Here is a 22,487-nt window from a genome sequence, read left to right on the forward strand (position 1 = left end):
TGAGGTACAAACTCCGTGCAGGCAGCAGCCGTAGTCAGGATCGAACCCGGGTCTCTGGCGCTGAGAGCACTGGAAGACAGCAACTCTGCCGCTGCGCCAGCGTGCCGGCCCGTGGTGAAATGAACATGGAGCAGAAAGAAATGAGCAATCACGTCACTTAAAAGGAGACCTGAAAATAATAGTAGGATGTCAATGTGGATCAGTGATGGAGAAATCTATATTCTACATTCTGATATTCTTCTCGTTGTACTTGTGTATGGATCGATTGTAGACATTAGAGATACAACGCGGAAACAGGCCCTTCTGCCCATCAAGTGCGCGCCGACCAGCGATCACCCCGTACACTAGCTCTATCCTACACACTAGGGACAATTAGCTCCTTTTTTTTTTAACCAAAGACAATGAACTTACAAACCTGCACGTCTTTGTGGTGTGGGAGGGGACTGGAGCATCCCACATGATCACAGGGAGAACTCCATACCGACAGCGCCCGTAATCAAAATCGAACCCGGGTCTCTGGCGCTGTGAGGCAGTAACTCTACCGCTGTGCCATCGTGCCGCACCAAACTGATGATTCTATCCATTGATGTAGATGACTACTTGAAAACTATTGTAATTGTTATGTCTTCTTCTTCTTCTTCTTCTTCTTCTTCTTCTTCTTCTTGCGAATGAAACATAAACCAAAGGAATAGTTAGATCTCAAGCCGGGTGTTGAAGCAGCATGGTTGTTGTCTCTGTTGACGTCATTGTCTGCCAGGCCCTGACACAGCTCCATTTGGTGGGTGGTAGAGCGGGCACCCAGAGATGACATGGTTGGCTGTCTGTTGTTCTGAAAACACTCAACTGTTATGTGATTTTACATAATGCTGTCAAGAAATAGTTTGCAACCTCAGAAAAGTTTCTTAATCTGGAAGCTGATTTCTGAAAAAAGGTGATATTAGAAATGATCTCACCATTAGGACTCGTGACAGTGATCAGTCTTCTGCTTAATTGTGAGTGTTAACCAATTTCTAATTTGGAATACCTCATCTTTGAAAGAGTTTTGACAACGACTGTGCTAAATTGACTCGTAAGGTTTGAGATGTGAGGAAAAATGGTTATTTAAAAAAAAAACGATGACAAATCCGACTGCTCTGTCTGTAGCTTTAGAACCGCTTCATGATGACGCAGTGGGAAAGCATATAGTCATACAGTCCAGAAACAGGCCCTTCGGCCCAACACGGCCATGCTGATCAAGATGCCCCATCTAAGCAAGTTCCTTTCCCCCCCTCATTTGCCCCACATCACAGAAGAATTTTCTCTATAATAAAGAAAAATCCCCAAATACCTGTCCAACAGATCAGAAATGGGGGGACTATGTGTTAACACAGCTGTAATTGCTACATGGTGAAACCAAAATGTATAAAAATGGCCTTTAATAAAATCTGACAATGTGCACTTTAACCACAGGTGATTTTTTTTTTCTATTACAAATCTCAAATTGGGGAGTAGAGAGGCAAATAAATAAATTACGGGTCTTTGTCCCAAACATTACGGTGGGCACTGCATGTCCTCTGGTCCTCGATTCCCCCACTCTGGGTTAATGAGTGAAGGGCCTGTCACACTTGGGCGTCATTTGCGCCTCACGCAGATGGCGCGCAAAGATTTTGTACATCCCAAAATCCCGGGGCACCGCGCGAGACCGTGCCTCACTGCTTACGTCACCACGCACCATGCGCGCGTCGTGCTTCGTGACGCGTAAATTATGTTGCGTAAATTACGCGCAAATGTCGCCCAAGTGGGATAGGCCCTTGAGTGTTTACCTGATCTATTCGTCGAATGATTTTGTACGTGATTTGGAGGGCAGTGGGTATATGGAACGAGCTGCCAGAGGAGGTAGTTGGAGGCAGTATTTAAAAGACACCTGGACAGGTACATGGATAGGAAAGGTTTAGGAGGATATGGGCCTCTATTAGGGATCAAGTTTAGGGGAGATAAGGGATATCAACGCGGGTAAATGGAACTAGCTTAGATGGGGGGATCTTGGACAGCATGTATGAGTTGGGCCGAAGGGCCTGTTTGCCAGCTCTTGACCTTTCTTATCCATCTCGTCTCCTTTTATGGTAGGTCTGCTTTATCCTTTCAAATGTCCATCAGGAATTCTTGGGCTGGTCTATAACTAGCCAGGAGGAGAGAAAGGTGTATTGATTTGCAATAGTATGTGTGTTCTGGAGCTGTGCCACAAGTGCCAGTAGTCTTGTTGGCGGTCCTACCCGTCTCCATTCTCTATTACTGAGCAGTCCGTTGAGGATGGATGCTTCAAGCTGCTGGGCAGAGTACAAGGTTATAGGCACAAGGTCCAGTTGCACCTCCTCCAACCTCATCTATTGCATCAGCTGCTCTAGATGTCAGCTGATCTACAGCGGTGAGACCAAGCGTAGGCTTGGCGATCGTTTCGCCGAACACCTCCGCTCGGTCCGCCTAACCAACCCGATCTCCCTGTGGCTCAGCACTTCATCTCTCCCTCCCATTCCGAATCCGACCTTTCTGTCCTGGGCCTCCTCCATGGCCAGAGTGAGCACCACCGGAAATTGGAGGAGCAGCACCTCATATTCCACTTGGGCAGTCTGCACCCTAGCGGCTTAAACATTGACTTCTCCAATTTCCGGTAGCCCTTGCTGTCTCCTCCCCTTCTCAGCTCTCCCTCAGCCCTCTGGCTCCTCCTCTTCCTTTCTCCTTTCTTCTCCCCCCACCCCCCACCCTACATCAGTCTGAAGAAAGGTTTTGGCTCGAAACGTTGCCTATTTCCTTCGTTCCATAGATGCTGCTGCACCCGCTGAGTTTCTCCAGCATGTTTGTCTACCGTACATTAAATGTGTTCAGCTTAAGGGCTCTGCTCAATTGGTTATTCAGAAGAGCTAATTTAGTTTAGTTTATTGCCACGTGTACCGAGGTACAGTGAAAAGCATTTGTTGCATACTAACCAGTCAGCGGAAAGACAATATCATTGGGTGGCACAGCGGTAGAGTTGCTGCCTTGCAGCACCTGATATCCGGGTTCCATCCTGACCACGGATTTTGCCTGTAGGGAATTTGTACGTTCTCCCCGTGACCGCGTGGGTTTTCCGTGGGTGCTGCAGTTTCCTCCCACACTCCAAACACGTGCAGGTTTGTAGGTGAATTGGCTTTGGTAAAAAGTGTAAATTATCCTTAGTGTGAAAGGATAGTGTTTGTGCATGGGGACCGCTGGTCGGCACGGACTAGGTGGGCCAAAGGGCCTGTTTCCTCCCTGCTTCTCTAAACTAAACATGATTACAATCGAGCCGTCCACGATGTACAGAAACATGATGAAAGGAATAACGGTTAGTGTAAGATAAAGTCTGATTAAAGTCTGAAGAAGGGTTTTGACCCGAAACGTTGCCTATTTCCTTCGCTCCATAGATGCTGCTGCACCCGCTGAGTTTCTCCAGCATTTTTGTCTACCTCTGATTAAAGATAGTCTGAGGGTCTCCAATGAGGTAGATAGTAGCACAGGATCGCTCTCTAGTTGTTGATAGATGCCTGATAACTCTTGGAAAATCTACCGCTTCCGAGAGAATAGGCAGGTGCAGGCAATGAGGGGCTTAGACAGGGTAGACAGTCAGAATCTTTCTTCGAGGGTGGAAATGTCAAAGACCAGATAGACACAAAATGCTGGAGTAACTCAGCGGGACAGGCAGCATCTCTGGAGAGAAGGAATGGGTGACGTTACGGGTGGAGCCACAGTGGAGGAAGGAACTGCAGATGCTGGTTTAAGAGACTTAAATGCACATGGATATGCGGGGAAATGGAGGGATGTGGATCAAGTGCAGGCAGATGAGATTACTTTAACTTGACATCGTGGTTGGCACAAACACTGTGGGCCGAAGGGCCTGCTCCTGTACTTTATTGTTCTATGTTATAATGTGTGGATCTTCAGATGGTTTTTTTCCGTTGCTTTTCCTAATCCTGTATATTGAATCTCCGAAACAAAAAAAGCTGACCAGACAAACATTTGGTGCCAAATTTAAAGAGACCAATAAAATGTAATTTCGACCTCCAATATAAAACCAGGCTTCTGCATCAGGCATGATGGGTATAGCCACAATTATCAATTTGGCTGATATGTGAAAAAAAATAGATGCAAATGCAGCAACAACCAAAAAAACGCTGGAAGATCTCAGTGGATCAGGCAGCATCTGCGGAGGCAAATCGATGATTAATGTTTTGGGTCTGGATGCTTCAAGACCTGATGCAGAGTTTCGACCCGAAACATCAAAGGGGGGAGGGAAGAACCTCATGGAAACTTACCAAATAGTGAGAGGCCGGAATAGAGTGGCTGTAAAGATATTTCCACTAGTGGGAGAGTCTAGGACCAGAGGCCACAGCTTCAGAATGAAAGGACGTACCTTTAGAAAGGTGATGAGGAAGAATGTCTTTAGTCAGAGGGAGGTGAATCTGTGGAATTCATTGCCACAGACGGCTGTGGAGACCAAGTCAATGGATTTTTAAGGTGGAGATTGACAGATTCTTGATTAGATTAGCGAAACAGGCCCTTTGGCCCACCAAGTCCGTGCCGACCAGCGATCCCCGCACACTAGCACTACCCGAGGGACAATTTACAACGATACCGAGGAAACCGGAGATACAACGCTGGTGACGGGGAGAACGTACAAACTCTGTACAGACAGCGCCCCTTAGTCAGGATCGAACCCGGGTCTCTGCGCCAAGCTAATCAGTGGGTGTCAGGAGTTATGGGGAGAAGGCAGGACAATGGAGTTGAGAGGGAAAGATAGATCAGCCATGCTTGAGTGGCGGAGTAGACTTGATTGGACAAATTCTGCTCCTATAACCGATGAACCAACCAACTCAGTGCCTCCATGGATGCTGCCCGACCCGCTGAGATCACCCGGCAGTCTCCATCATCTGTAGTCTTTTGTGTCGCTGCAAATAAAAAGCTTAGTAAACATTTTTAATCAATATATTTATTAATCCGTGATTGCCTTGAGGTAACATTGGCAGGGAGGAAAAGCTCAAGATCGGCCGTCTCGAGGGAGAGCTTAAATTTTACTCTTTCATCCAAATCCAAGGCAAGAAATCTGGCCCCAAATTATTTGTAAATGTTTACTTTCTGCCACTGACCTGATGTCTCGGCGAGAGGCAGCCAGGTTTCTCCATGCAGGTTGGGGTTTGAAGCAGGAATATCGTTTGATTATTTACTTTCGTTTAGTCTAGAGGCACTGCGTGGAAACAGGCCCTTCGGCCCGCCATGCCCCTGCCGACCACAATCACCAGTTCTACCCTACAGACCGGGAGACTTTATTGTTTGGAGGATGAGTATTGATCTTATAGTGTACAAAATCGTGAGAGGAATAGATCAGGTAAATGCACAGAGTAGGGGAATCATAGGGTTAAGGTTAAGGGGAAAAGATTTCCTCTGAAGTTAATATGAAAATTTTTACACAAAGGGTGGCGGGTGTATGATAAGAGCTGCCGGAGGTGGTAGTTGAGGCAGGTGCTATATTTAAGAAACATTTAGACAGGTACATAGATAGGATAGGTTTAGAGTGATATGGGCCAAATGTAGACAGGTGGGACTAGTGTAGGTGTGGGGCATAGAAACATAGAAACATAGAAAATAGGTGCAGGAGGAGGCCATTCGGCACTTCAAGTCAGCACCGCCATTCATTGTGATCATGGCTGATCGTCCCCAATCAATAACCCGTGCCTGCCTTCTCCCCATATTCCTTGATTCCACTAGCCCCTAGAGCTCCATATAACTCTCTCTTAAATCCATCCGGTGATTTGGCCTCCAATGCCCTCTGTGGCAGGGAATTCCACAAATTCACAACTCTCTGGGTGAAAAAGTTTTTTCTCATCTCAGCCTTAAATGGCCTCCCCTTTATTCTAAGACTGTGTCCCTTGGTTCTGGACTCGCCCAACATTGGGAACATTTTTCCTGCATCTAGCTTGTCCAGTTGGTCGGCGTGGGTACGTTGGGCCAAAGAGCCTGTTCCCTCTCTGTAAGTACTAGGGGCGACTCACAGAAGCTAATTAACCTACAAACCTGCAATCTTTGGAGTGTGGGAGGAAACCAGAGCACCCGGAGAAAACCCACGGAGGTCATAGGGAGAACATGCAAACTCGGTCCAGGCAGCACCTGCAGTCAGGATCGAACCCGGGTCTCTGGCGCTGTGAGGCAGCAAATCTGCCCACAGCGTCACCATGGGACTTAAGGAATCAGATTGGATACAATAACATAGTGAAGGCACCTCTTGGATTAAGATAAACAATGTCATCTGGGAATGTGGAAATTCTAAGGTGTTCGGCTCACAATTTATGGCACCATAACCACCAGAGTATTGACTATCTCATCACTCACTCATCTCGTATCTGAGTTGAAAGACACAGTAACAGAGTTTTCAATGGGAGCCATTTACTAGATTTTGTCTCGAGGGACCAGAAGATGGGCATTGTCTTTGTTATCAGTTAAGCCAGAAAATTCTGCACCCCAGGTCTGCCAATGAGTCCTCATTACAAACCCGAATCCCACATTCTTTGCAGCTGTTTGTTTACTTGAAGTTTATCAGATCAGGCACCAAGCATTGAGTAAAAGAGTCAGGAGGTCATGATGCAGCTTTATAGGTTCTCGGAGCAGAATTAGGCCTGCACTGCCATTCAGTCATGGCTGATCTATCTTTCCCTCACAACCCCAGTCTGCTGCCTTCTCCACATTACCCATATTGTCTAATACCCACACTGGGTATTAGTTATAAGACTGTGGTTAAGCCGCATTTGGAGTATTGCATGCATTTTGCGGTTGCTCCATTGCAGGAAGGACGTGGAGGCTTTGGAGAGGGTGCAGAAGAGGTTTAACAGAATGTTGCCTGGATGCAAGAGTATTAAGGGCCTGTCCCACGAGCATGCGACTGCATGCGGCAAGCGCGACCTAACGTGGTCGCTTGAGCCGTACGGCCTCGCGGGGCCGGTCCCACTTTGATCGCCGGAGCCGTAAGGAGTTGTGCGGAGCTGGTCCCGAAATTACGCGAGGCTCCGAAAAACTGACGCCGTCCAAAAATTCCGCGCGGCATCAGCCCGCCTAGCACGAACTTCCCGCGATCTTCGCTCGAACTTCACGTCAACTTGTACGGGATCACTCGACCTCCGCGTGGCCCCCGCGTGGCCATCTCTTCCGGTTTGGTCGTGCTTGCCGCATGCAATCGCATGCTCATGGGCAGGCCCTTTAGTTGTAAAATGAGTTTAGGTCAGGTTAGGATTGTGTTCTCTGGATTGTCGGACATTAAGGGGAAACGTGATAGAAGTATATAAAACTCTGAGGTATAGACAGGGCAGCCAGTCGTACCTTTTCCTAAAGGGTGGAATTGTCAAAGACCATTAGGGCAGCACGGTGGTGCAGCGGTAGAGTTGCTGCCTTAAGGGCCTGTCCCACGTGGCGATTTTTTCGGCGACTGCCGGCATCATTGACTGACGTATCAGGCCGCCGAGAAAGCCGCGGCAGTGACGGGGCGTGACGCGGCGTGATGACGTATTGACGCGCGGTGCTTCCTCAAGTGCCGCAACATTTTTATTGTCGCCGCTGGACTTCGCAATGTTCAAAACCTTTCGGCGACCCTGACACGTCAGTCAATGACGCCGGCAGTCGCCGAAAAAATCGCCACGTGGGACAGGCCCTTTACAATGCCAGAGACACGGGTTCGATCCTGATAACGGGTGCTTGTCTGTACGGAGATTGTACGTTTTTCCCCAGTGACCACGTGGGTTTTCTCCGAGATCTTCTGTTTCCTCCCACACTCCAAAGACGTGCAGGTATATAGGTTACTTGCCTTGGTGTAAATGTAAAATTGTCCCTAGAGTGTGTGGGATATTGTTAGTGTGCGGGGATCGCTGGTCGGTTCGGACTCAGTGGGCCGAAGGGCCTGTTTTCGCGTGGTATCTCTGAACTAAACTAAACTAGAGGTCATAGCATGAAGATGAAAGGGGTCAAATTTAAAGGTGATGTGTAGAGCGAGTTTTTTTTATACCGCGGGTGGTGGGTGCGTGGAACTCGCTGCCATGGGTGGTGATGGAGGCAGATACGATAGTGGTGTTTAAGAGGCTTTTAGACAGGGGCGTGGATTTACGGGGGATGGAGGGATATAAATCGTGTTCATGCAGATTAAATTAATTTATCTTGGCATTAAGTTGGCACATTAATACATTATGGCTCAATTATAATTAAATATTGTCTTTCCACTGCCTGGTTCAGACTTTAGACTTTAGAGACCCAGGCCCTTCAGCCCACAATGTCTGTGCCGTACATACCTACTTCAACTAATCCCATCCTCCTGCACGTGATCCATATCCCTCCATTCCCTGCAGATCCAAGTGGCCATCTAAGGCCCTCTTAAACTCCACTATCGTATCTGCCTCCACCACCACCCCTGGCAGCGCGTTCACAGTGATGATGATGGAGGCAAGACGATCCAACGTCATTTTAGACTGGATTCGCACAGCAAACGTTTCTCGTGAGGTTTTACTATGAACCAAGCTACTAGAGTATGTCTTGTTCTTGCGTTATGGCGTGCACAGCCTAAAGTTGCGGGACAACTTGTTCTATTTGATCATATTTGGTTGTGCACGCCAGGTTGATTGCATTCGTCGAAACAGGGTGGACCACGTGAAGGTTGCAATCTCCCAGCCCACTAGAGTATGTAATTATGTCATGCTAAAGGCCCTGTCCCACCTTCACGACCTAATTCACGGCCTCTGCCGAGTTTGCCCTTGACTCATACTCGCAGCATGGTCGTCACAAGGTCGTAGGAGGTCATAGGTAGGTCGTAGGTAGGTCGTGATGCCAGTCGTAGGTACTCGTGGCATCAAGTAGGTCGGGGCGTTTTTCTAGCCTGATGAAAAATGTCCACGTGTAAAAAAGGTCGTGAATTAGGGCATGAAAGTGGGACAGGCCCTTTAGTTATAGTGGTGAAGCGGTCACAGGGAGAATGCATAAACTCCGTACAGACAGCACCCGTAGTCAGGATCAAACCCAGGTCTCTGGAGCTGTAAGGCAGGAACTCTACCACTGCTCCACCATGCCACACTACTTGCTTGCAAGCGAGACGCACCTCTTGAATTTACCTTCCCCCGCTTTAGCGATGTGATCTGAATTTCCTGACTAGATTGCTGCCTTAAGAGTCATGAAAAAGGTATAGAAGTGTGAAAACGCACACCTCCAGATTCAGGGACAGTTTCTTCCCAGCTGTTATCAGGCAACTGAACCATTTTACCTCAACCAGAGAGCAGGCGTGAGCTACTATCTACCTGATTGGTGACCCTTGGACTATCCTTGATCGGACTTTGCTGTGTTCACCTTGCACTAAACGTTATTCCATTATCATGTATCTGTACCCTGTAAACGGTTCGATTGTAATCACATACTGTCTTTCTGCCGACTGGGTAGCACGCAACCAAAGCTTTTCACTCTAACTCAGTCCATGTGACAATAAGCTCAGCTGTTTTATTGTCTTATATCCCAAAATGGAATAACGAAATTCAGTGTATATAAAAAAACAGGCTAATAAATAGAAATAATAGTACAAAGTCAAAAATCATGTTCCCAAGTCTATTTATTTCGGAGCCTATTTTGAGGTTGTAGTGTTTAATGGCATTGGAATAATTCCCAAGGCTTCATTATTCCACTTTTAACGTCTGGTTTGTTAGCCCGTATATAAAATATTATTTAACCATTCACTATTCAAAGCTTGCTTGTGGTTCTGTGAATTGTGTATGAGGTGTGTATCTCACTGTGTGTATCTCACTGCATTCTGTGGGAGTTGCTTGGACAGGCGCGGGTAAAGGCCTTTCGGCCTACCGAGTTCCAGCCCACCAGCCCACCAGCCCACCAGCGATCCCCCCCGTACACTAGCGCTATCCTACACACAAGGGACAATTTACAATTTTACCGAAGCAAATCAACCAACAAGCCTGCACGTCTTTGGAAGGAAACCGGAGCACCCGGTGAAAACCCACACGATCGCGTATGTTTTTGCAGCAATTCCACCGCTGTGCCACTGTGCCACCAGGTGTTATCTCTGTGTATTGTGTTTACAGGCCTGTTATGCTGCTGCAAGTAACAATTTCAGTAATCTGTGGTCAGCACATATGACGGCACAGGGCGCAGCTGGTAGAGTTGCTGCTTCCCGGGTTCGATCCTGACCACGGGCGCTGTCTGTATGGAGTTTGTACATTCTCCCCGTGACCTGCGTGGGTTTTCTCTGGGTGCTCTGGTTTCCTCCCACACTCCAGGTTTGTCGGCGAATTGGCTTCGGTAAAAATGTTAAATGTCCCTAGTGTCTAGGATAGTGCTAGTGTATGGAGATCGCTGGTAGGTGCAGACTCAATGGGCCGAAGGGCCTGTTCCCACGCTGTATCTCTAAACTAAACTAAACATATAATATATAATAACACAAAAAAATCAATAATTTAATAACTGCAGTACAATGCAGAAATCCCAAAGACCTTAGTGCAACCAAAGATAGTCCATAGGAGTTGTTAGTTGAGGTCAGTATCGTGTAATGTTCAAAGCAGGAATGAATTGTGAATGCACACTTAAGACATTATGCAGAAAATTAAATAAAGATTAAAACCACTTGCGCAGCTGGAGCTGAGAAAAAAAAATTAAATGTTTTTTTCCCCAATTTAAAATCACTTATGTTTTGAAATATTCATGTTAGGAGATTATTGAATGGCGAATGGTGCAGGCTCGAAGGGCCGAATGGCCTACTCCTGCACCTAATTTCTATGTTTCTATGTTTCTATTACTTTATGCAGTGAGAAAGTGACCAGAATTTACGCAAAATTAGTTTGTGGACCAGATCGTAAATATTGCTTCAAACGCCATTGGGAACTCAGTTAGACCCGAAGTCTTCATTCAGTCTGAAGAAGGGTCCCGACCCGAAACTTGTCCATTCCCTCCACATGCACGGTGGCGCAGCGCTAGAGTTGCTGCCTCACAGCGCCAGAGACGTGGGTTCGATCCTGACTGTGGGTGCTGTCTGTACGGAGTCTGTATGTTTCTCCCTGCGACCTGTGTGGGTTGTCACCTGGAGCACCGGTTCCCTCCTACGCTCCAAAGACGAACAAGTTTACACACGAATTGGCTTGGTAAAATTGTAAATTGTCCTTAGTGTGCGGGGATCGGTGTTCGGTGCAGACTCGGTGGGCCGAAGGGCCTGTTTCCACGCTGCATCTCTAAACTAAATTAAATTAAAAAAGATAGACACAAAATGCTGGATTAAATGCTGTCTGAAGTGGGGTTTTGGCCCGAAACGTTGCCTATTTCTTTCGCTCCATAGATACTGCTGCACCCGCTGAATTTCTCCAGCACTTTTGTCTACCTTCAATTTTCCAGCATCTGTAGTTCCTTCTTAAATGCTGGATTAACTCAATGGGACAGGCAATATCTCTGGAGAGAAATGACGTTTCGGGTCGAGACCCTTCTGCACATTTTGTCTGTCTATCTTCGGTTTAAACCAGCATCTGCAGTTCCTTCCTACACATTTCATCTGCTTCTTCTCTCCAGAGATGCTGCCTGTCCCGCTGAGTTGCTTCAGCATTCTGTGTCTATCTTTTGTTTAAACCAGCATCTGCAGTTGCCTGATCTGCTGAGTTGCTCCAGCACTTTGCGTTTTACTCATGTAGACCTTGTTAAATCAAACTTTGGATTGTCAGGGAGATTTATAGTCTGTGTATTTCACAGAAACCTGAGTTGTACATCCATAAACCACCTGCCATGACTACCTTGGGGAACGCTAAATATTGACAGCAGTCGTGGGATTGTGACACTTCTCTTAGCAAGCACAAATATCCCAACGTTGATTTCTTAATATAGAGCACAAGGCAGCCATTCGACCCATCGTGTTCGTGCTATCTCCTGGTAGAGCAATTCCAAGAGTCCCATTTTCCTCCTCCTTATTTCTGCAAGAGAGAGTCAAGCATACTTAATGGTCACGTGTACTAACATCGCGACAAAGAGATCTTGCGACTTATTACAAGTGCATCCGTTCCCTTTCTTTATCCCCTCGTACAATAAGGGGCACCTGAATGCCGGCATTCAGCCTCGCAATATGGCATTGGTATGCGGGCTAACACAGGAGGGGATAAACCACGTGGCCATGGGGAGAACACGCCAACTCCGTAAAGGGAGCGGCCGAGGTCAGGATCGAACCTGGGTTTCGAGGCACAGCGCGCAAGCAGGCCCTTCGTCCCCACCCAGTCCCCTCCGACCAGAGATCACTAGCACCATCCCACCAACACACTAGGGACAATTTACAATTTTGACCGGAGCCGATTAGCCTACACACCTGTAAGTCTTTGGAATGTGGGAAGGAAACCGGAGCACCCGGAGAAAACCCACGCTGTCACGGGGAGAACGTGCGAACTCCGTGCAGATAGCACCCGTGGTCGGCTCTTGAGGCATCAGCACTAACCCTGCCCCACCCCCACCCCGATGCACACAAATGTTGTCCTTTGTACATCGTGGAGTTAACTGTATCTTGGGAGGCGCATGAACGCAAATGACTTAAGTATTCAGACTTAGCAGCCGAGGCAGAACAACACGGCTAGTGTACCCAGGTGCTCCCTGTAGAGGTTGGTTGTAGAGGATTTGTAGCCATGTCAACAACCAAACTCCTGAAGGGAATGGGAGTTGGAGGACAGGGCTTCCGGCAAGACGTCAGGTCGCTGTCAGAGGCTGCCGAGCGAAGCAGCAACTGGCTGTGGCTGAAGAGGAAGGGACTCCAACTGGGCTGCAAGATGACCAGCAAGAGGGGTAACACGGAGGGGAGCACACCTGGGACACCAGGTGTTGCTGTTGAGCCCACTGGAGGTGTCGTGGGCCTATCAACGAAACACCAAGGAAGGAGAGTGCCCACCTGATGACCCCAATGAAGTCTTTACCCCTACCCCCCCCCCCCACTCAAGATTGTAAGAAGGTGCCAATTATATTAGGGATTGTCATATCAAGTCCTATAAGTCCAACTTCCTCTCCTTCATACACACATCCCCAACCCCGAGTCACTCACTCCTCATTAAACCCCCCTCTTTCCCCTCTCCCCTTCCCGCTCTAGCAAATTCACTCCCTGTATACAACACCCGTTTCTCTCCTTTTCACCTCTTGTAAACAATTCAACCTCCAAATAGCTTCAAACCACTTAAACCCCTGTCCCACGGTACAAGTTCATTCCAAGAGTTCTCCCGAGTTTGCCCTGATTCGAACTCGGAGATTTACGGTAATGGCCACTCGTCGGTACTCAGGGCTAAGGTGGACATTTTTCAACATGTTGAAAAATCATCATGAGTCTTCCCGTGCCTACCTGCTGTTAGCGAGTCTTCCCGAGTACCTGCCGTTAGCGTTACGAGCCGCTAAGAGACGTCCCCGAGCTCTGACGTACCCGCTACGTTCATTCTCCGTGCTTACCACGAGTTTGATTTTTTTTAATGGTCTTGGAATGAACTCGTACCGTGGGACAGGGGGACTGGGGAATTGTTTTTGTCTTTGCACTATTATACTTTGTGTGTGTGTACATATAAGTATACGTATATGTAGAAACACCTATGTGTGTATATATGCATATACTCACTATACACACTTTTGTATTCACCTCATATTTCGCTTGGGTAGTTTACACCCCAGCGGTATGAACATTGACTTCTCTAGCTTCAAGTAGCCCTTGCTTTCCCTCTCTCTCCATCCCCTCCCCCTTCCCAGTTCTCCCACCAGTCTTAAGGTCTCTGACTACATTTTATCTCTGTACTGCCCACTCCCCTGACATCAGTCTGAAGAAGGGTCTCGACCTGAAACCAGCATCTCTGGAGGACACGGGTCATGCATAAGTGACGTTCAAACTGCGGACCGAAGCAGGGACCCATCCCAAATCATCACCTACCCATGTTCTCCAGAGGAGTTGCCCGACCGCTGAGTTACTCCAGCACTTTGTGCTTTTTCCTTTGGTAAACCAGCATCTGCAGGTCCTTGTGCCTTCATGACATTTAGAATGGCACGCTCTTCTGCGGCTCCTCCGCAGGGCAGAGATGGCACCAGCTGGCAAGGTGTTTGGATGATCAACACGGGTGTGACTGAGGTGGCAGGTGGCCACTCAGCAGAGACTGAGTTTCACACCAGCTGCGACACATCGTGGGAGCGAGAAGGAAAAGAACTGGAGGGGTGTTCATCGTGGGTTCAGCAGCTCGTGTACGGTGTACATCATCTCAGCATCGACTGAACGAAGATTCCCTCAGCTCGCACGAGGCGGACAATATGGGGGCAGATAATAGACACAAAAAGCTGGGGTGACTCAGCGGTTCGGACAGCATCTCTGGAGAAAAGGAATACGTGACGTTTCGGGTCGAGAAATATTGGGTTGAGAGATATTGACAGTGATATAGAGAGCTTTAGAACAAATGAAAGATATGCAAATCTGGATTAACTCAGCGGGTCAGACGGAATCTCTGGAGAAACTGGAGTAACTCAGTTTGGTCAGACAGCATCTCTGGAGATAACACTCTCTAGACCTTGGGTAATCTTTTTTTAGCCCATCCACCCACCGCGTCCACGCGGCCAACATACCGCCTTGTTCTATGTCACATTTTTCATCATGTTGAAAAATCTTCACGAGTCTTCCCGTGCTTACCTGCCGTTAGCGAGTCTTCCCAAGTACCTGCCGTTAGCGCTCAGAGACGTCCCCGAGCTCTGACGTACCCGCTACGTTCATTCTCCGTGCTTACCACGAGTTTGATTTTTTTTAAACTCGGGAGAGCTCTTGGAATGAACTCGTACCGTGGGACAGGGCTATTAGAGAGAGCTCTTAAAGATAGCGGAGTCAAGGGTTATGGGCAGAAGGCAGGTACGGGGTACTGATTGTGGTTGATCAGCCATGATCACAATGAATGGCGGTGCTGGCTCGAAGGGCCGAATGGCCTACTCCTGCACCTATTTACTATTGTCTATTGTCTATTGTACTTGGATAGAACAGGTTTAGAGGGATACGGGCCAAACGCAGGCAGATGGGACTAGTGTAGTTGGGACACGTTGGTCGGTGTGGGCAAGTCGGGCCAAAGGGCCTGTTTCCACGGTCTATGACTCTATGACTGTAAGGAAAGAAAAATCGAATCACCCACTGAATCTGTGGCGAACCTGCCACCTGCGATCAACGGAATGCAGCAGTTCTTGCTCTTTATTAACTTCATCAAGGCTTTGTACGTGGAGTATGTCGGCATTCTGCCAGGGTGTGACCTTTAACCTATCGCAGCGTGAGAGGATTACTGAGGGTCACGCAGAGACGCACTTTATTCCACTGCAGTGTCAAGGAATGCATGTTAAGGAGGGCTGGTCATCGCTTACTAAAGGACAGATTAATAATATTCACAGAATGAGGCTCTTTAAGCTGCAGCAACTACCAAGAGGGATTAGACCTTGGACTTTCTATTTTTCACTGTTATTTCAATTCAGGATCTTTTCTCCGATCTTTAGTATTAAAAGCACCCAATTTTATTTTTAGTGTTTTTAGTGTTAAAAATGCCCCATTAGTCAAGCTGGAAAGGGGGCAGAGAAGATTCACGAGGATGTTGCCAGTACTCAAGGGCCTTGAGCTTTAGGGAGAGGTTGAGCAGGCTGGGGCTCTATTCCTTGGTGAGGAGGGGTGATCTTATAGAGGTGTGCAAAATCATGAGAGGAATAGCTCAGTCTCTTGCCCAGAGTAAGGCAATCGAGGACTAGAGGAATAGAACCCGAGTGATAAAGGGCCTGTCCCACTGTACGAGTTTACCCAAGAGCTCTCCCGAGTTTAAAAAAAAATCAAACTCGTGGTAAGTACGTAGAATGTACGTAGCGGGTACCTCGGAGCTCGGGACGTCTCTTAGCGGCTCGTAACGTTAACGGCAGGTACTCGGGAAATGCGGTAAGCTCGTGAAGATTTTTCAACATGTTGAAAAATGTCCACGAGAGCCCCGGGTACCTACGAGCGGCCATTACCGTAATTCTCCGAGTTTGAATCAGGGGAAACTCGGGAGGACTCTTGAATTAGCTCGTACAGTGGGACAGGCCCTTACCCTTTTCACACAGAGGGTGGTGGGTGTATGGAACGAGCAGCCAGTAGTTGAGGTAGTTGAGGCAGGTATTATCACAACGTTTAAGAAACATTTGGACAGGTACATGAATTGGACATGTTTAGAGGGATATGGGCCAAACGATTTGATACCATACGATAGAACTTTATTTATTCCAGGAGGGAAATTGATCAACTTTAGAGACGCAGATGCAGACGCGCGGCCCCGGGCCAAAACTCCTCAGCTGGCCCGCCGGCTGGTCTTTGTGTGCAGTCCAGCACCAGGGCCAACTCACCATTCACCCAGCCACGGTCGAGTTGGTCAATGAATTGCCGTCAGGAATTTGTCCCGTGTTTTGACCTTTTGCCCCTTATTTAGGAGTGAGAAAGTTGGCAACCCTACCAAAGGGCCTGATTCCACACTGCATGACTCTGTGACTCTAAGTTAGTATTAACAAAAATAGCGGAGACAATGTGGGAAAGCGGGATGACGTGAATCTAGTGTGAATGGGTGATGGATGGTTGGCATGGTACGAGGAGTGTGTGGGGGCATTGTCCTGTCCTCACCTCTCTTTTCCAGCCCTCTCCGCCCTACTACAATCAGTCTGAAGAAGAGTCCCGACCCAAAAAAGTCACATGTCCATTCCCTCGACAGATGCTGCCTGACCCGCTGAGTTACTCCATCACTTTGTCTTTGATTTCTGTTTTCATCAGCTGAAGACAAAAAGATTTGAACCCTACTGGATATCTCAGTTACTGTTGGAAGATGCCATCATCGTCTGAGAGTGAGCTTGGTCCTACAGTATACTTTGTGACGGAGTTGTCATGAAGATGACAACTTTTAACAGCGCAGCTAAGAGGTGCTGTAACAAGTTGAAGTGTTGCGACTGGAGTTAAGAAGCATTTTATTAAGACAGTTTTAGATCAATTTCATAGAGGGTGCAATAAAATCAGAAGAACTGAGAGAGCAATGTTGGGACATTCTGGTCCAGTGTTGTTAACCAGAAGGAATTAGAGGTACACTTTGGCCCATGTGTAATCATATTCATGGAATGTCGTTAAGACAGAAGATTGTTCCGAGCTGCTTTGTAGATCCTTTCACATAAAATTGAACACAGAACTTCTTGAGATCTTAATCCTGATGCTAAAAGCTTGGTCAAAGATCCAGGTTAAGTTGATGGGGAAGCAGAAGGATTTAAGTTGCTGTCTGCACAGAGTTTGTACCTTCTCCCTGCGAGCGCGTGGGTTTTCACCAGGTGCTCAGGTTTCCTACCACATTAAAGACGTGCAGGTTTGTCGGATAGAACTAGTGTATGGGCGATTGCTGGCCGGCGGGGGGTCGATGGGCTGAAGGGCCTGCTTCTCACGATGTGTCACCAGACCAAACTAAACTAAACTAAACTAGAGTTACTCAAGCATTTTGTGGGCATTTTTGGTTTCAACCAGCATCTGCAGTTCCGCCCTACACATAAAGCCAGTAAAGTCTGATCAAAGACAATATAGTCCGACTATCAAACCCTCGAAACCTTTCCCGTCCATTCTTGTCCTGGATTTGTGAACATGCCCGATATAATAGAAGAACATTGAAACAAGGAACCAGATGCTGGTTTACCAAGGAAAGATGCAAAATGCAGGAGCAACTCAGAGGGTCAGGCAGCAATCCTGGAGAACATGGATAGATGACATTTCGGGACAGGAACCGTCTTCAGACTGATAAAATAGAAACTGTGCAAATCATAATGCTAATATGACTTATTTTCTTTCTTTTGCATTCGTGATGGGGGCAGGCCACTGGACTTCAGGTCAGAGAGGTGGTGAGTACACAATGCCTTTCTCATTGAAGCAGAATATCCATGTGAAACGTTGGAAATAGCGGTACATTTGTTTTGTATACGAGTGGAAACTTCCCAGCCCACATATTTGCACAATTGCTTTGAGTTGTTCCACCCAGAGAGTTGTGAGTTTGTGGAATTCTCTACCTCAGAGGGCGGTGGAGGCAGGTTCTCAGGATACTTTCAAGAGAGAGCTAGATAGCGCTCTTAGAGATAGCGGAGTCAGGGGATATGGGGAGAAGGCAGGAACGGGGTACTGATTGTGGATGATCAGCCGTGATCACATTGAATGGCGGTGCTGGCTCGAAGGGCCGAATGGCCTACTCCTGCACCTATTGTCTATTGTCTATAATGTAGGATAGAACATGTGTACAGTCGGCACAGACTCTAAACCAAACTGAACCCTCCCCTCACCAAACACACTCATGTTTACGACATCTAATCGGGAAATTATTCCAAACCTTTGACCCACACAGTTGGAACTATTACCCACACAGCTGTATTAGACGCATTGTAAAGTCTTAAGGCCAAAACAAAATATATTTATTTTCAACCAAATCGATGTCTGCTATTTCCCATTGAAACCATCGACTTCCTGTCATTGTCACGTTGAGCCCGAGAAGTTTAATTTAAGATCCTGTCACACTTTTATCTTCCCTTTAAGTCCGATGAGGTCGGTAGATATGATTCCTGATTCTTCGCGAGTCCCAGGGAATTGGGATGAATCTTGCCTTGTAGTTTGGCATGAGTCGGTAGAGTGTGGCCAGTGTGGAAGAAACCGGCTTACCTGCCCTGGTTGAAAGCCACACTTGTTCAGAAGGGTTTGCATTGAGTTTTATCTGCCATGTAACCAGCAAAAATCCTATAGCGGAGCAGGATAGACCACTCCTTCTAGTACGCAACGGAACAGAACATGGGCCTTTTTTTCATCCATTTCAGTAACCCGACCCAACCCGACCCGACTCGCAGTGTAATCTGAACAGTTTGTGTTAATAAATTATAATTCTGAAAATGAGAAGATTTTTACCAAATAACTTTTATTTTTACGAGGATGTTTCCGTAACCGGCTTCCGTCTCCGTACTAGTATCTTTGCTCCGCTATGGGATCTTTGGTGCGGAGACGGAAGCTGGTTACTGAAATGGGGCCGAAAATTACCCATGAATCTGCCCATGGCCGTACTACGTCTTTTTCGTCGAGTGGACTATCTTGCTCGCTATAGGATCTTTGGTAACCAGTGGTGAAAGTTGGCTGCTCGACACCTGTTGTATTCAGAAGAACAAAAGGTCTCTTCAGTGCCGGTTCTGACTTATCTTCCTCAACTCTGGATGTTTAGTTTATTGTCACAGTGAAAAACGTTTTAGTTGCGTGCTATCTAGCCATTGAAAAGACTATCCCTGATAACAATCATGCCTCAGAGGGCTGTGGAGGCCAAATCAAGTCAAGTCAAGTCAAGTCAAGTCAAGTCAAGAGAGTTTATTGTCATGTGTCCCAGATAGGACAATGAAATTCTTGCTTTGCTTCAGCACAACAGAATACAGTAGGCATAAATACAGAACAGATCAGTGTGGCCATACACCATTATATAAATATATACACACATCAATAAATAAGCAGATAAAGTGCAAATAAACAGATAATGGTCTATTAAGTGTTCAGAGATTTGTTTAGGTTGAGTTTAATAGCCTGATGGCTGTGGGGAAGTAGCTATTTCTGAACCTGGACGTTGCAGTCTTCAGGCTCCTGTACCTTCTACCTGAAGGTAGCGGGGAGATGAGTGTGTGGCCAGGATGGTGTGGGTCCTTGATGATGCTGCCAGCCTTTTTGAGGCAGCGACTGCGATAGATCCCCTCGATGGTAGGGAGGTCAGAGCCGATGATGGACTGGGCAGGGTTTACTACTTTTTGTAGTCTTTTCCGCTCCTGGGCGCTCAAGTTGCCGAACCAAGCCACGATGCAACTGGTCAGCATGCTCTCTACTGTGCACCTGTAGAGGCTAGAGGGAGTCAAACAATGGATATATTTAAGGCAGAGATAGATAGATTCTTGATTAGTACGGGTGTCAGAGGTTATGGGGAGAAGGGAGAAGGCAGGAGAATAGAGTTAAGAGGGAGAGATAGATCCGCCATGATTGAATGGCGGAGTAGACTTGATGGGCCGAATGGCCTAATTCTGCTCCTATCACTTATGAACATGAACCATGCCACCCACAGTGTACAGATACAGGATAAAGGCTATAGCGATTAGTGCAAGGTAAAGTCCGACTAGTCTGAAGAATGGTAACAACCCAAAACGTCACCTATCCACATTCTCCAGAGATGCTGCCTGACCTGCTGAGTTACTCCAGCACTTTGTGTCCTGTTATTTTAAGGGGCCTTCAATTATAATATAAAAGATTTATTAATTTGTCTCAGTTAATGGGTCTGGTCAAATTGAAAATCTTTGGTTGCCGTTGTGGAGTGTAGTTGGGTTGTGGGAGGATGGTAGCATACATTTGTCACTGACTTCATTCAGTTTAGTTTAGAGATACAGCGCTGAAACAGGCCCTTCGGCCCACCAAGTTGGTGCCAACCTGTGATCCCCGTACACTAACGCTAATCTACATGGACACACACGGGACCATTTTACAATTTAACCAAGTCAATTAACCTACAAACCTGTACGTCTTTGGAGTGTGGGAGGAAACCGGAGCACCCGGGGAAAACCCACGCCTTCACAGGGAGAACGTACAAACTCTTACAGACAGCACCATAGTCAGGATTGAACTAGGGTCTCTGGCACTGTAAGGCAGCAATTCATAGAAACATAGAAACATAGACAAGCAGTGCAGGAGGAGGCCATTCGGCCCCTCGAGCCAGCACCACCATTCAATATGATCATGACTGATCATCCACAATCATCCTTCCTTCTCCTCATTTCCTTAGCCCTAAGACCTAAATCTAACTCTCTCTTGAAAACATCCAGTGAATTGGCCTCCACTGCCCTCCGCGGCAGAGAATTCCGCAGATTCACAACCCTCCGCGTGAAAATTTTTTTTTCCCCATCTCAGTCCTAAATGGCCTTCCCCTTATTCTTAAACTGTGACCCCAGGTTCTGGACTCTCCCAACATGAGGAGCATGTTTCCTGCATCTACCCTGTTCAATCCTTTAATAATTGTATATGTTTCTATAAGATATCCTCTCATCTTTATAAATCCCAGTGAATACAAGCCCAAACGACCCATTCTTTCATCACATGTCAGTCCCGCCATCCCAGGAATTAACCTGGTGAACCCACGCTGCACTCCCTCAATAGCAAGAATGCCCTTCCTCAAATTTGGAGACCAAAACTGCGCACAATACTCTAGGTGCGGTCTCATTAGGCCCCTGCACAACTACAGAAAGACCTCTTAGCTCCTAAACTCTACTCCTCTCGTTATGAAGGCGAGATTCTACCACAGCGCCACCGTGCCGCCCATGTTCTTCTTCATGGTCAACCTGCCAATCTGTTCGTTCATTGGTGGTGGGAGGCCAAAGGATTTGTTGATATTTTTGCCGGCACGCTTTGTTGTTCAGTCCACGTTCAGTCCAATCTCTTCCCTTGACAGTTCTCTTGTTAGCGCAGCAGAAACACGACACCTTCAGCTTTGAACGTTTCTCCCCCACAGCTTCAATCCTCAACAGTCCTTTCCAACAACTGTGTAACTTAAGCAACTTTCATTCTTTTCATTTTGTTAACCTTGCAATAGGATACAAGTCTGCCTGGCTGGGATCCCACCTCCGCTCACCTTTAGATGGGCGAGGTGTGACTCTTGCAGGCAGCAGTCCCACCAGACAATGTGACGATTACAGGCACAAGGAAGAACAGAAGATAGACACAAAGTGCCGGAGTAACTCAGCGGGTCAGGCAGCATCCCTGGTGAAAAGGAATAGGTGACATCGCTGAATCTGATGAAGGATCTCAACCCAAAATGTTACCTATTTGTGTTCTCCAGAGGTGCTGCCTGACCCGCTGAGTTACTCCAGTGTTTTTTTGTCTATCTTCGATGTAGACCAGCATCTGCAGTTCCTTCATACACAAGGAACAGATGTGGATTAACTAAAAGAGACACAAAGTGCTGGAGTAACTCAGCGGGTCAAGCAGCATCTCTGGAGAACATGGACAGGTGACGTTTCGAATCAATACCAATCTTCAGAGTCTGAAGAAGGGTCTCGACTGGAAAAGTCACCTTTCTCGACTGGGAAAGTCTCCATGTTCTCCAGAGATGCTGCTTGACCCGCTGAGTTACTCCAGCACTTTGTGTCTTTTCAGCCAGAAGTTTAAAAAAATGCACACCTCCAGATTCAGGGACAATTTCTTATCAGCTGTTATCAGGCAACTGAACCATCCTACCATCAACTGGAGAGAGCCCTCCTGACCTCCCATCTACCTCATTGGAGGCCTTTAAACGTTCTGTGAACTGACTTTATCGGACTCCAATATTATATCTTGCACTGAATGTTCTGCCCTTTGTCTGTGTTCTACGGACGGTTTGATTGTATTCATGTATAGTCTTTTCTCTGACTGGATAGCACGCAAGAAA

General features: G+C 47.1%; 1 protein-coding gene and 1 long non-coding RNA gene across 5 annotated transcripts in view; one reads left to right on the forward strand and one right to left on the reverse strand.

The window, feature by feature from the left end:
• aatk (apoptosis associated tyrosine kinase) overlaps positions 1-22,487 on the forward strand; it is a 172,271-nt gene that overhangs the window by 4,751 nt on the left and 145,033 nt on the right. For all 4 annotated transcript variants that reach the window (XM_033044227.1, XM_033044228.1, XM_033044230.1 and 1 more), the window contains exon 2: positions 17,884-17,910. In XM_033044227.1, the coding sequence (XP_032900118.1) occupies positions 17,884-17,910 (27 nt within the window). The remainder of the gene's footprint in view (positions 1-17,883; positions 17,911-22,487) is intronic.
• On the reverse strand, positions 655-20,645 carry LOC116987916. The gene is made up of 3 exons (XR_004415826.1): positions 20,635-20,645; positions 17,321-17,327; positions 655-829 (listed from the first exon to the last, which is right to left on the reverse strand). It is a non-coding gene; the product is annotated as an uncharacterized LOC116987916 (long non-coding RNA).

Source organism: Amblyraja radiata, chromosome 26 (assembly GCF_010909765.2).
Source record: "Amblyraja radiata isolate CabotCenter1 chromosome 26, sAmbRad1.1.pri, whole genome shotgun sequence".
NCBI lineage: Eukaryota > Metazoa > Chordata > Chondrichthyes > Rajiformes > Rajidae > Amblyraja > Amblyraja radiata.